At 28.0% G+C, this 15500-nt stretch overlaps 1 protein-coding gene across 1 annotated transcript; it reads right to left on the reverse strand.

Annotated features, from left to right (window-relative positions):
• Nucleotides 1–288: 288 nt before the first annotated feature.
• On the reverse strand, nt 289–14493 carry LOC123300117 (activating signal cointegrator 1 complex subunit 2 homolog). Its single transcript, XM_044882602.1, has 5 exons — nt 14325–14493; nt 2884–3045; nt 2067–2332; nt 1701–1958; nt 289–1159 (listed from the first exon to the last, which is right to left on the reverse strand). The coding sequence occupies exons 1-5, from the start codon at nt 14343–14345 to the stop codon at nt 919–921; spliced, it is 948 nt and encodes a 315-aa protein (XP_044738537.1). The 5' UTR covers nt 14346–14493; the 3' UTR covers nt 289–918.
• Nucleotides 14494–15500: the final 1007 nt, after the last annotated feature.

Consider the following 15500-nt stretch of genomic DNA (forward strand, 5'->3'; position numbering starts at 1 on the left):
ACTTTTTGATTTCTGAAATATATTTATAAAATTTAAAAAACAATATTTTTTTCCATTAAAAACGTGTCTAATAAACTATTGATGTGTATTGATGTTGTTGTGAACAATGGGTTGTTTATCGGAGATGTGAATTCCTATTAAAACGCTAGATACAGTACCTCTTACCTGGAAAATCTAATAATAATAAAGAATACTTGGGGGTCACAAATACCTCTTCAAAGTTAAGAAAAATAAAATAATACGAAAAAAATTTCTTTTATTTACAAAAAAAAAGTTATTACTGTCCTATCATATACAAAAATTCTTTTATCAGTACAGAATTAACAATAAGTTATCTAAAAAAAATTTAATTACAAAATATTTTAAGTTACTTGTATCCGGCAACTATTTCGAACATACTAAAAAAAAATCGTTTTCACACCCTCTGGTTAAACCGAAAACAACTTTTGAAAAATTCAAAATTATTTTGGCATCTACCAATTAATCGGCTTTTATCATCATAAAGCTTTATTAAGTGACATGTTTCGACGCTTTGTTTCTTTTTACCTTTTTGATAAAAATTTCCCAAAAATGCAAAAAAAAATTGACCCTGAATATACTAAAATGTGTTAACTTAGATTTTAGGTCTTTTGCACCAGACTGTGATTGATTTAAGGCAATGGGCCCAGTGGGCAAAATTTCTCTAGGGGCCTGAAACTATAGTTTAAAGATTTCTGCTTTTTTTTTTAGTTTTCGTAAAAGCACTTGGGGCTCCTTTGTTCCGAGTACTCAGTCTCTTAAATTCCTCACTGAGTTCAGATATTTCCATCATGTGTGAAAACGCAATTAAGTCATTTGTTTGGTTTTGATGTTAGTATAAATATTTAAAAATAAGTCTTAAAAACGAATTTGTTTGTTTGTTTAAAAATTAAATAAAAATTAGTATCTAGGTCTTTTAGGTTGTTGTTGTTGTGGCACTTGTGGTTGTTCAGGTTCTTCTTCTACAGGATCACATGCATGTCCTGTTTCATAATTATATTCTCGTCGTACACCATCTGGATCTACATATCCATATTTACCACGTGTTATGCAATCAATTCCAATGGTTTCTTCCTTGAAAGATCCATCATCATTTTCATATCCCCATGTAATGCTTCCATCTTCATTTTCTTCTTGGTATCTGTAATATACAAATTTGTAAATTTTGTTGTTTTTAAGATTCTGAATTTGAAGAAATAAAAATGAAACCCTTGAATATTTTCCGTAGTTTATGGGATTTTGGAGAATACCCTGCTAAAAACTAATTTAAAATTAGTGAAAATGATCAATTGACTGAGCTAATTGTGGATATACCCTGTATAGACAATGTTGAATATCAGTGCTTGAATAATTTTTAATAAATTAGAGAAGTTTACAAAACACACAAATGGTGGCCTTCCGGCCTCGATTTATTCTACTAAAATTCTCTTCGTCGGAAAATTTTTCGAATGCCTCGAAAGGCTTGAAGTAGGACTCACTTGCTGAAGCTACTTACAAATTTTCAACTCTCTATCTTTTATAGTTTTGGAGAAAATGGAAATCAAGGTTGTACCCTAATTTGCTTCCTTGGATGATCGAATAGAAATAAAGAGAGTCTTCTGGCGCTCTTTCATCTTACTCTAACGCCGTTCCTGAAATGTGCTAGGTTTTATGAAATTTATAGAATTAAATGAAATACTCACTTTCTAAGGATTTGAGCTACAGGTTTCTTCTCACGACGTTCATTTCCTTGATGTTGATATTCTCGTGGAGTTTGTATTTGTTGAGGTGCAGGTCTTGGTGCTGGTCTTGATCTTTGACTAACTTGTTGCTGTTGTTGTTGGTATTGAGGTTGGGCTTGTTGTTGATATTGACGAGGTTGTGGTGGATCGTTTCTCTGAATTGGTTGAGAAATACGAACTTGTTGTGGCCGAACTTGTTGAACCACTTTAGGTTCAGGTCTACGAAAAAAATAATAAATAGTAAGTTTTGCTGTTAAATAATTAGGTTTGTGTTGCTCGATAAAAGTTCTTTTTCGAGTTTCCTGTTTAACTATTTTACATTTTTACCTGAATTGTACAGGAGATGGTGATGTTTGTGGGCTGGTATTTAAGAATGATGGAGTGAAATCTTCATTCAATTGAGCTAAAAGTGCCTGTTTTTGTGCAAGCTGTTCATCAAAGTTTTGTTCTTCATTGTTTTGATAAGGTGATGAATTATCTTCTTCTGGTTCTTCAGTTACCGGTTTGCTGGCTATTGGTGTACTGTATGATGGTTGTGGAGGTAAATTTGGAGTTGGGCTTGCACGATAGAATCCAGGAGCTGGTCTTCTGGCCTGTAATTTTAATTAATGCTTTAATTATTTAGCTTCGAAGAAGCAAATAGTTCGAAAAAATTTCTTGAGAATCATATAAATTTTGTAAGTTTCAAAAGAGTTACTTTCATCTTATGAAGGGTGCTGAATTTGATTTTATCCCTCACTGTTATAAAAAGGTCAACTTTGGCTCGAAATTGATAAAGGATGAGAGGAAAGATTAAATTAGAATGTTCTAAATTTAGAAAAGCTTTTAATTACAATTAGGATGATGACTAAAGAAATGGATCTATTGATTTGAAATGCGTCAGAATCCGGCATAACTGACATGAATGGTCTATTTTCGCCGGTCTATAACGCGATGAAAGCAGGACTAAAATCTATATTATTTATTATTTTACAAAACACCGTATGCAAATTCACGAAGAGTGTTGGTTGGTTATAATTACATAAACGGAAAGTGTATCAGACAGTACGCAAAAGTACCACACTATGCCAAGGTTTATCTCTTTACACATAAACTGGTTTATATAAAAAAAAAATTTATATTATATATAATTTTGAATAATTACTTGTAACAGCCGCCCTTGTCTTGGTCCACCTCGAACTGGTACAGCACCAGGTATTTGAAGTGGTCGAGCTGGAATTGCTCCTGGAATTATTGCAGGCCGTGGTGGTACTGGACTATCATATTGTGCATTAATTTCAATTATATATCCAATCAGGAATATAATCTGTAAATAATTAAATAAATTATATATTAGATTGAAATTGAAAAATTAATATCAAAATCGCTTTCTTTTCTGCCTCTTTGTCTGTCTGTTTGGCTGTTCGGTACAAATCTTGTGCCGAGATTATTATTGCGAGATAAAATTCATAGAAAAAGTAGAAAATGAATGATGAACACAAGAAAAAAAAATATTTTAAAACTAAATTGTGTCTTTCTTCCAATCGCTTCCACCATATTTTATGTACATTTTTAACACACTGTATAGGGAAAATCACTAATGACGTCAAACATTCAATGTGGCAGCTATAAACAAGCTTTAATAGTTTTAATTTAATTGAAATTGAAATTATTTTTCGAATTAGAAACAAAGTGTAAAAAATTAATAATAATAAAAAAATCTTAAAACCTGCTAAATAAGAATTTTTGTATTAAAAGAAAATATGCTTTATTATCATTTGGACTAAAAAGTATGAAAAAATTTTATTTGTAAAATAAAATTCTAGCTTCACGATTTATATTATTGAATTTAACATTTAAATTTTACAATTAATTATATTTTTTTATCTTAGATTAGAGATTAAAGCTACCCATCTTCGACTGTATATAAAACATTCATAGGCTCAATTAATGTTAGAAAAATTCGTGATTAAATTTGCATTCCTTATGATTTTTTCTTTAAAATCGGAATTAAAAAGAGAAACATGCAAAATTTTTTTCGTAACAGCGCTAGTTGTATAGTTTCAATACAGGCAAAAAATCATTTCATTAGATTTCATTTGGATGATTATTTTTTGAGTTATTTGTGCGCGAAAATTCAATAAATCTGTCTAGATAGTTTTAGCTTTTGTATGGTAATGAAGAAGTTTACAGTTATCGATAGCTATGGGTGCATAATGAGTAAATTTTCCACCTTTCCATTTTAGTATCATTAAGGATGTATGAGCATGGTAGTGGGGGCACAAATTTGAAAATAGATATTTTCAATTTTGATGATAAATTTATATTATTACTTGACGATATAAGACGAAAAGTAAGAATAAAATTTTTCGATATCTGGCTTAATTTTCAAAATATCGAAAATTGAAAATTTTGTTTAATTATTTAGCTTTCGATATTTCGAAAACCAAGACACATATCGAAAAATTTTATTCTTATTTTTCGTCTACATTCATGAAGTTATAACAAAATTCATCATCAAAGTTGAAAATAAGATAAAAATAATTTCAACCCTTAATCTACCCTGCTCTTACATCCCTTATATGGGCGGTGACACTTAGTTTTTTTCTTTTCTAATTCATTGCTAATATGTTTACTTTCTATTAAAAAGTTTTTTTTTAATTTGTTTTCATTCATTCCAAATGAAAATTATCAAAAACTTCCAAAATATGTCGTTTTTTGAGATTCCTCCATAAGAGCCAATGTATTTTATATCGATTTTTAATGACTTTTTTCTTAAAAATTTGCACGGTTACCTAAGCTGAAATTTTAACCACATATTCTTTGAGTAAAAGACTACCTACAAACAAATTTTGAGCCTTTAAATCAAACATTGTTGTCATGCTCATACATCCTTAAGACATTTCCCAATATTCCTTATGCTTATTCTTAATTTCAATGAAATGAAGAAAATCCAGTTTGAGCTCAGCATTATACACTAGACTGCATTATTACAATATGAAATTTATTGTTTAAAAAAAACAATTTTTTTATGCATGATTATACGCTAATAAGTACCTTTATACTCTCTCTTTGTTAATTTACAATATATATTATTAATATTTTATATTTCAATTTTAATGTACATATTATAAAATTTATGGTAAAGTGTCGCACCACGAATCACAATTTACATTCGTATATTTTTATATTTTTACGTACTGTAATTTTATTGTTTTAATTATATTTATTAGTAATACAGAGAGTGAATTTGTAAAAAATTTGCCGATCATTATACCCGCAAATTCCGCACAAATTTTGAGCCTCAATGACCATCCGTGTTAGCTTTGCTTTACTATCATACGGATGTGTCTTTAAAAAAAGCCAAAACTAAAGCTCAAATCGTTATCAGTACGTAAAAATCTGAACTTGAACAGTGTTTGCTAACATGAGTCAATCAATTTCGTAACAAAAACGTTCCGGTAAGCGGACTGATGATTAAAGAATAGACACAAGATTTCACGCGAAGGTTCGGTATTCATAATTTTTGTAGCAGCAATGGTTCGTTGGAAGGGGTTAAAAAAAGAAACGGGATAGTTTTCAAAGCAATTTGTGGAGAAAGTAACGCTGTTGATGTTAACAAATGTAGCCAATGGATTGAAGACCTGCCAGTTGTTTATCATATTTTTAACGCAGGTGAAGGGGGTTTATTTTATTAAGTGTCTACTCGATAAAACTTTTACCTTAAAAGGTGAGTCCCGACATGACGGAAAACTTAGCAAAGAGCGCGTTACAATACTTCTGGATGCTAACATGTCATAAACTGAAAAGCTGTCTATCCTATTAATCGGAAAATCTAAAACTTGAAGATGTTAACACCTTATATGTGAATTATCAAAACAATAAAAAAGTATGGATGACATCTACTATTTTTTATGAAACCCCGTGTAAATGAGACAGATATTTATTTATACCAGGATATTAGAGGCACTAGGTAAGTGGAATACTTCTATAAGTGAGACAAATTTGCAGGTCTTTTGATGTCTCACTTAACCAGGTTCCACTGTATTAGTTTTTTGGAACGGTTTTTAAGATGTAGACGAAAATCTGTCTTTTATTATACTTTATCAGCCCATTTTATGTTAATTAAATATACCAAAATGGATTTATACCAAGCCACCTTAATTGGTGTGACTTTAATAATATAGAGTATACATTATGCCCAAGATACAACATTTTACCCTATATAATATAATATGTATTATAAAAATTTAAAATATTATGTGTGTATGATACAAAAGTTATAAAAAGATTATAATTTCAATTTCACTTTTTGTTAAAGGTGTGTATATTATACTTTGAATACTTTGTATAATGACATTCATGTTGAAATGTAAAATTTTAAAATATTAATTACTATCTGCATATTTATGTGTTCTATATAATAACGATGTTTGTTATTCTGGTTATTTATGTATGACTCATATACAATAATAATAATACGATCGATACTTATTTATATTTTGAACTAGATATGAAAAAAAATATTTTGAATTTTGATTTTTGATCAGGGTCAGAAGAATGAAAGTGATAAAATTTACTAAAAACCATTTACTAAAATTACAAATAATATTTTTTATTTTTGGTGGAAGCGTTAGGTACATTGATTTTCGTTACAATTACATATGAGTAACGTATTGACTTGCGCTTCCACCAATAAGAAGATTTCTATCTTCTTCAGAGGATACATAATAATATAAAGAACTTATTTCTACGCTGAATGATAAAGCTTTAATTTTTATCTTTGAGTCATTTTCCGTGTAATGTTCAAATGATGAAACTTGTAAATTTTCTAAGAAAATTTTTATTTCATTAATTTTTTTGAGATTGAAAGATTTTGAAATTGTACGAGAGCTGGTAATGTTTTCGAGATAATTTTAAGACTGCTGAGTTTCGGATATTTCTTTCCTTACTGAGCTTTATTCCTTCCACACACTAAAATGATTTGAAATCGTTTTTATTAGAATATCTGGCTCAGAGAAAGTAGATAACGATTCCGTTCACAGAAGTGCTCGTACGCAAAAAAAAATTACAGAGGTTTTTTCCACAATTATAAAAGATAAAAAGTTGAAAACTACTATGTAGCTTTAAATTGTTGTTGGTCCATAGTATCCAATCATACCATTAGATAATTTCATACCAACCCTATCAGATAACTTTAAGGGAATGAAAGAGGTGAAATTAATAATTAAAGCACCTTTTAGAGTCGTCATATTTTATTAGTTTTAACACGAAATTTTAATAAAAAACGAGCATAGAATAAGTTTGCGTGGAATTATTTGCAATGTTATTTTCGGTGAACCAATTTTGATTTTTTTCTTTGTTTGTTTGATAGTTAATTTGATGGAAAGTGTTCTTAGCTATGTTTCAAGAAAATCTTCCCATTCGTTTGATGATCATTAACTCTTTTGTAGCTGTTATTGGGTACGGAATTCTAAACTCGAAATTGAATAACTAAGAACCATCTCGATCAAGTTACATTAAAAAAAAAAAAAAAAAAAAAAGGAATCGAAATCAGTTCATTTGTTTAATATAAAAGCTACGATGACATAGAATCATGCATGTTCGATTTGCTTTGTGGCATCGTAGCTCCAAAACGGGTGTACAGATTTTTCTTTGTTCGAAAGGTAATTTGATCGTGAGTGTCCTTATCCATGTTTTAAGAAAATCTGCTCAACTATTTGAAGATCATCACCTCTTTTCTAGTTGAAATCGGATACGGAACCATAAACTCAGATACAGAGGTACATCAAAATTATTACAACCCTGATTGTTAGCCGGGGGTTAAAAGTTTGATACGTAAAATGATGAAAAACTAGTTATTGACATTAAAATAGGGGGTGTAAAATTCTAAATTCGCCACTTGAATTGGCCCGTATATAAAAGGAATTAGCTAATCATTACTAAAATATAAGAAATAGTTTATACATATCTATCGTTGCCAATGCCAATCTAAATTATTGAAGAGATAAGATTTTTATTTTTGAAGTCGGTCACAAAAATTGAATATGTAATAAAATGGAATTTTTTCCTCCGGCATTTTACATACTATTTTAATTTATTTATATCACATAACAAAAGAAAAAAAAACACAAATAATTTATGAAAGTAAGTGCAAGTTAAGTTTACATTTTATTTTATTATTATAAATAATTCATCAAAAATAAAATATTATGTAGTAGGTACTGTTATTATAGAATCAATGAATTGGAAATATTAAACTGTATATTTAATTATTTTATTTACTTTATATAAATATGCATATGTATTATAAAACCTTAAAATTTACCGGGATACATTAAAATTTACCGTTTTATGACGGTAAACGTATGTTCGATCTTTTTAAGGTATAGCTTACTATATTCGTTTGTAAACTCGCGTTTTGTAAGTGGATGTTTTTTACCGATTAGTTAAAAAGAAATATTTTAATTTGTATTATTTAACTTTCCAATAGGAGTTTATTGTTTTCTCTACGTTTTTTTACGTTTTAAGGTCTCTGCAATGCTAAACCAATTTTACCAAATTTTGAATTTTATACTTTTAATATGCTGATTATGAAAATCAATTGAGGAGCTGAATGAAATAAGGGCGTAAGTTCACAAAGTTTACTTTAAGAAAAACGGTATATTTGTGAGCCAACTTATTAAGCTTTAGATATCTATTTTCGACCTTAAAATATTTCTATTCAAATTTCCAAAACTGTTTATACGCCCTACTTCCAATAATAAATTTTTTTATATAATATAAACTCAACAAATTTGTTACACAAAATATGATTCTCTAATTTCTGATTCGAACGTCTTCGGCTTTTTGCTGATTTTAGCAGGTTATATTTGATTAGCAGGTCCTTACTATATTGAAATATTTTTGAGTTTGAAGAATGTAATTCAATAATTCAATTATCAAAGTTTCAGGGGGTTACCGTTTAATTCATGAAATTTTATGGTAGGTAAAAAACAAAAAAAAAACCCATAGAAGTAAAAAGGTCATTAGGATACGCCCACTTACGCCCTTATTTCATTGTGATTGCAATAATTAGATTTATTAAGAAGTTATTGGTCTGATCTCCAGAAGTCATATACACACCTTTAGTTAGAACTTATTAAAATAAATAATATTGGTCCCAATCATGATACAAAACAAACAGTTACTATCTAACTACTTGACTTTTCAACCTGAACAAATATAACTATAAATTAATCAAATAGGTATATAATTTCTAATTTTATTTCATCAAATTTTCGCGCTTAATGGTTCCATCGAATTATTTTAAAAGAAAGTGAATTTAATTGTTTATTTTAAATCACATAAATTTAATTTAAGGATTTTAGTTTTCTATTTATTTCTTTATGCAAACTGTGCAGAGTCGTCTTTAGTACAATTATTAGAATTGTGGGACCCAAAGACAAACAATCGTAAACTTTCTTCGATCTCCGAAATGTTATTAATATATCTTGTAAGACCCAACCTGATTTAAAAACCTAACATGGCATACATAAAAACAGGAAGTAAAAATAAATAATCTATAATTAACGGATATATTAGTATAATCAGTTAGATGTTGTTTTTGCTGGTAATTTTTTTTTCTATTTTGAAAAATTTGTTAAAAATAGAGAAAAATTTGCATTATTTCTAACACTTTATTAAAGAAACATACCAAATATTTCGAAAACTGTTAGAGAAATTAAAAGCAAATGTTTCGGAATAATTTTAAAAATCACTTAGAAAAAATTTTCTTTATAAAATAACAAACAACTTTTGTAGGAAACATTTCTTGTTAACATACATGAAAAAACAGTCTACACTCATATGAAATCTTGGTCAAATTTAATACCCTCCTTCGAAAAAAAACAATTTTTTCTTGTATTATTTTTTTCAAAAATCCTTCGTTTAACAAATTTTCAACTGGATTGTGTCTAATAGGACATCCCTTACGTAGGTAAAATGGAATTTGTGATCATTAACAAAGTTGTAAATTGTTTTTTAAAGTCTTCTTGTAATAATTAGTAATACTAGCTCGACTCGTGAGGAATTCCGCGGCTAAAAACAACAAACAACAAATTTCGTAGAAAAGTGGTGAAAAAAGTAAAAAGTTCTTAAATTAATATTAGGAGAACATATATTAAAAATAGTAATTATATGTCTAGAGTATTAGGGGAGCATCTGTAAAAACTAACATGTTTGCCTATTACACTTATTATTTAAAATTATTTAAATTCATGATATTTTTTCGTTCAAATTATTTACCTAGCGTTTTTTTTCCTAAGCGGTACATTTTAAGACCGTCAGTATATTTTTCGTGAAACGTAAACTTAATAAACTTGAAGGGATGAATCATGAAATTTAATAAAGAAATAAGGAAGATAAGGTTAGGACAGGAAAAAACTTGCTAGAATAATAATATATAAAATTATTGATATAATTAAATATAAAAATTCCATCCGCGATGTAAAAACACAACAGTGTAAATAATATACACTTCACTTTTAAACTTGAGCAGAATTATAAATATATTTATCGTATTAATTAATTAGTTACGTCAAGTTAATTTTTAATTTTATATGTTTTTAATCAAATTATCGCGTTTAATTGTTTCATCTAGATTATATTTGAAAAGAAAGTGAATTAATTTTGTTTTTTATTTTAAATCACACAAATTTAGAATATTTTTAACATTTTTTCCAATTGTATTTAAGAAATTTTAATTTATAGATTTAAATCAATTTCATTTAGAAAGTATTTCCGACTAATAAATATTGTTATTCAGAAAACATCAATTGTATTTCGAATTAATAGGTAAATTTTATTTCAAAAAAACATCATTAGTGCTGAATTCAAATTATTAAAGACTAAAGTTGAATAATTCACTTTTGAAGTAAAAGTAATACCTACATCCAAATCGTAAATGTTAAAAATTTCAATTAGTTGACAAACAAAAAATTCGATTAGATGAAAAATTACACTCTGTCTCTAGAGCTCGTATCACCGAACCGGCTAAGGCGCTTGGTATGAATCCAAGAGGTCCGGATTCGAGTGTATTTTATTCAATTCTCTTTAATTGGGATTACTCGAAAAGTTATACCTATTTCTTTATAGTTTTCGCCACTGTATCATAAATAAACATCAGCTATAACCAAAGGGCTTTGACGTTAAAATTCGTATACAAGATCTAGTAAACAAAACATAAATAATAAATAAATAAATAAATAATAAATAAAAATAGAAAAGAATATTGTTCATTTTTTTGTAATTTCTAGAAATTTCTTACCAAAAAAATGAAATATCTATTTTATAAATTTGAATAACCGTTAAAGTATTCGTTTTAAATCAGGAAATTTCGATTGAGAGATTGATATTAAAAATTTTTCGATATTCTATGATACAAATCTGATCGATAAATAATATACCATGAGTTTTACCTATAAATTTTTCTTTCTGGCAAAAAGTTATTTTCTAACTAACTAACAAAGTTAAATTTTACTCGACATATAGGTAATTTTCTAATATTTTTAAACCATGTATAGAATTTTTGATGATTTCTGCCATTATTTACCTCATAATTTGAATGGTGGAAGCGCATGGAAGACATATATTTGCTTAGTGTGATAGATGGTTTTTAGTCTTTGAAACTATTTATTTTATTATTTTAAAATTATTTCAATATAATATATTAAAAATTTAAATAATTATCTACTATTTTGGACTGATACACTAATTTTAATCCATTTTGATATTAATTAATAATCAAATTATCTAAAATTAGCAGTATATTAATAATAATTTGACAATGATATTCCACAATTATAAATAACGGTATTAAATGAAGCAAAATATGCATTTAGAATATTTCTTGCAAGGTTAAATAATGATCTACATTCTAATTATATACAAATAATTATTGTATTAATCTTTAATTTTAAATAATAAAAATAATTAATTTTATTTCAATGTTAACAAGATTTACAGATAAAAAAAAAATGTATTATTTTACTAAATTATTTAATTGCTATTCAATTGAATAAAAATAATATACTTTTTTAAGTATACTCATTTAGTCTGCTGGTAGACCGGACTATGGAAAAAATAAGTTATTAAATTACATTATTTTAAGATTTGATGGCCACGCCAAAACCTTTGTCCAAAAGTTTTGTTCTTATCATCCCTCTTTGAGACAGAAGTGTTTACGAGTTAAACGGTTTATTATTTCAACAACAAGTGAAATTTACAAAATGTATAAAACCTCCGACAAATGCGATTTTTTCCCTGTAAACAAATTTTTGAAAGCCATAAAATGTTCTCAATCAAGTCGGTTCGATGCCACTGATAAACACACATGTGCACAGATAAACACTCTAAACTTATAACACTTCTTCTTAAATCAATATCAAAGTGATGATCAAAGACATTAGATGAGATGAAAAGGATACTTAGAGAGCTATCCATTGTTTGGGACAAATTTTTGGAAATATTTTAATTGAAATTGAAATATTTGAGTTGACTTTGTTCTTTTGAATTATTGTTTTGAATTATTTTACCTATTTACTTTTCGGAATGAATTGAGTCGGGTTTATTTGACCATTCATTTCGATAGTAATTATTTATATGTTAAAATTATATGTCATGCATTTTCCAAACTGAATCGATTTTGAAGATCTTCGCTAATTTTTTAGTTTTTTTGGGTATAGAACTCTAAGCTCGCACATGAACACATAGCTAAGAACACTCTCCGTTAAATTACCTTTGAAATGAAACCAAAAAATTAAAATCGGCTAATCCGTTTAGGCGCTACAATGCCACAGACAGACAAACACACAGACACACACACATAACGGTCAAACTTATAACACCCCATTTTTCAGTTCAGTACCCTTGACGACTCCAAAATATCTCCCGACTAAAACCTAGTATAAAATGTTTTCAGAATTACAAATTTTTAATTTTTTACCTTTAATAAACCGCAAACTAAATAATTAGATTATATTTTTGTATGGTTTAATGTTTGTAAATTCAATTATTCTTAGATAATGAAATAATTTCAATATATTTCAATAAAAATGTAGGCTAGCCTCAAAAATGTAATCATCCTAAGAGCTAATGATTTACATTTAACACTTTATAAATAAAACTAGTTTTAATTTACAAGGATTTAGTACGATGTCAATGTTTTTAATTAAAACCACCACAATTCAGCCTTAATTTAGTAATGAAATATTTTATACAATTTTAATTACTTGCTTCTTTAAGCTATAGAGTACGTCAAATTTAATTTTTGTAATTAAGCCTAATTTTAAAATTAAACACAGATTAAATTAATAAATTATTAGGATATCCCAGGTCAGTATAAAGTAGGTACATATGAAAAGCTCTGGGACAATGATAATAGAAATTCCTTTTCGTACAATGATTAAGGACGCTATCAAAATAATGAGTGTATGAAAATATTTGAGACTTGGGTTTCAAATTTTGAGGATGAATTCTATTAGAACCTGAGAAAATTAGACGAAACTTAAGAATAAATAAGAAAAGGGATCATGTTGATAAAGATGCTTCTATATGTAAAGTTTAAGTTTAAGCACCATTGCGTCATTTATGCGCGGTTTAGATGAGAATTGAATGGCACACCCCTTAGTGTCTCACCCCTTCACCAAGAAATATGTACAGCGTTGCTGAATGCTAACTGTGCATAGTTATTCGATTTATTATATCTGGATTTTTTAGAGTTTTTTGCATTTTTGTTTTGTAATGTTTCGATTCATAATCAGGTTTTGAAAAAAAGCCGTTGGCACTCCGAAAGTACATAAAAACTACCCTTTATGATCATAAGTTACATCTTTTTCCAGAATTTCTACTCAATTCCTTCATTTTTCGAAAAGTTATCAAAGAAAGTTGAAAATATGAGGTTACTGCGATTTTCGTGAGCTTTTGAGGTTATTTTGCTATGTTCAGGGCTCGGTACCAAGCAAGGTCTATGCAGAAATTCTTAAAAACAATTCTTTTTTTTTCCGTCTCAATCCGATTTTTAAAGCAGAGATATTCAGGAAAACGTCACCAATGATCACAATGTAAAGATACATTATCCCTGTCCCAAAACCGCGTACAGAAGGTCGTGCGGATCGGTCCGGAACCGGAAAAATCCTTTCCTGTGTTATTTACAACGAAAGAAATCTATGTATTTAAAAATAATTAGCCTTCTCCCAAAATTTTCAGAATTGATTATCAAAATCCGGTAGATTTACCCAACTATTAATAAATTTGAAATTTTCGCTTTTGCAATCGAATCTGCAATAATATTAATATTTTGTGAAAGATGTTCAAATATTATTTAAGAATTTTGGTATACTTAAGTATTTGTTTTTCAAAAGTTAAAATATATGCCTCGTAAACAGGAAATTTAACGATAAAAAGAAATTAAACCTTTCGTAATGAAAATTATTATAAATAATAAATCATAAATAGAAAATTCTTAAATCTGAGACTTCAGATTTGAATAATTTTAGAGTTGTGGCAACCCTAATACCTTAAATATGAAATTAAGAAAGAAATTAACATTTTAAAAAAAATACTTACAGATATTATACAAAATTTCATCCTGAGACGGGTTAATTAATAAGAATATGAATAAAAAATCAAAATACTCTTAATAATAACCTTGGGTTGATATTTATATTATTTATTGAGATAAATCTATACAAAAACAACCTTTCACTTCAAAAAACACATATAGAACACACTAAATTAATAATACTTTAATTTTAAAATGGTAAAAAATTAATAATTAATAATATCTATTAAGAAATACAATATGTAACCAATTGGTTCTACTAAAAGACTAAAAATAATACTACAGGTGTGGCTTATTTATTTAGCCAAAAACATTTATTTGTTACAAGTTTAGTTGCAACAATTCAATTAAAATATTATTATTGAACACACTTGGTTTTTATATAATATATCCCCCGCCTTTTTGACTTCATTTTATACCGCACTTTTATATAATTTTTGTAGTTTTGAATAAAAAGATTTTTTGAAAAAAAATAGAACCGAATTCATAAATAAAACAAGTGAAAAAAACACAATTGACGGTGAGTTAATTGTTGAAATACCCTGTATAGAAAGTGTTGGATGTAGTCGTTACAAATTTGGGACTAAAATTAGGATACCTTGATATGTATTTCATATATACAGGATATAAAAAAGAATAAATCTAAAATTTGCCCAGGCACAATTATCTAAAATAGGTTCTAACTATAGAAAAATAATCGGATTTGAATTGCCTATTGTTCATTCGAAAGAAGTTTCAAGTTTTGTTCCAAAACCCAATAAATTCGGTATGGTTCTAAAACGTTGCACAAAATTTAACCACTTCTAAGTCTCACAGAGTGGTTTCTATTATTAATAATGGGGGTTTAACCTCCGTTTTTGTGACGCATTCCTAATCACAGAGGCCACCCACATCATTTTTTGTTAATCTTTATTTATTTTATTACAAGCATATTTACAATTACATTTTTGATGTGGGTGGAGTCGGTTACTTCGTTCTTATCCAAGCGACGACAATGTGATCAATTCTGCACTCCCATTAATTATAAATTGTTCACACTGCCACTGCCTGGGTTCGAACCCGCAACCTAAGTCTAAATAGTCTAACGTTCTAAAACTAGCGTCTTAGACCGCTCGGCCATTTAGGCTCCTAAATGGCCGAGCGGTTACGAGTTTAGAGTGGTTTCTAAACAATTCCAAGTT

Source organism: Chrysoperla carnea, chromosome 5 (assembly GCF_905475395.1).
Source record: "Chrysoperla carnea chromosome 5, inChrCarn1.1, whole genome shotgun sequence".
NCBI lineage: Eukaryota > Metazoa > Arthropoda > Insecta > Neuroptera > Chrysopidae > Chrysoperla > Chrysoperla carnea.

Bases quoted from the DNA above. Each gene is read 5' to 3' on its own strand.
- LOC123300117 (XM_044882602.1), bottom strand. From the start codon at position 14,345: ATGAAATTTTGTATAATATCT. The intron at 3,046-14,324 runs GTAAGTATTTTT...AATTATTTACAG, and splicing joins TGAAATTTTGTATAATATCT to ATTATATTCCTGATTGGATA. The intron at 1,959-2,066 runs GTAAAAATGTAA...TTTTTTTCGTAG, and splicing joins CCATCTCCTGTACAATTCAG to ACCTGAACCTAAAGTGGTTC.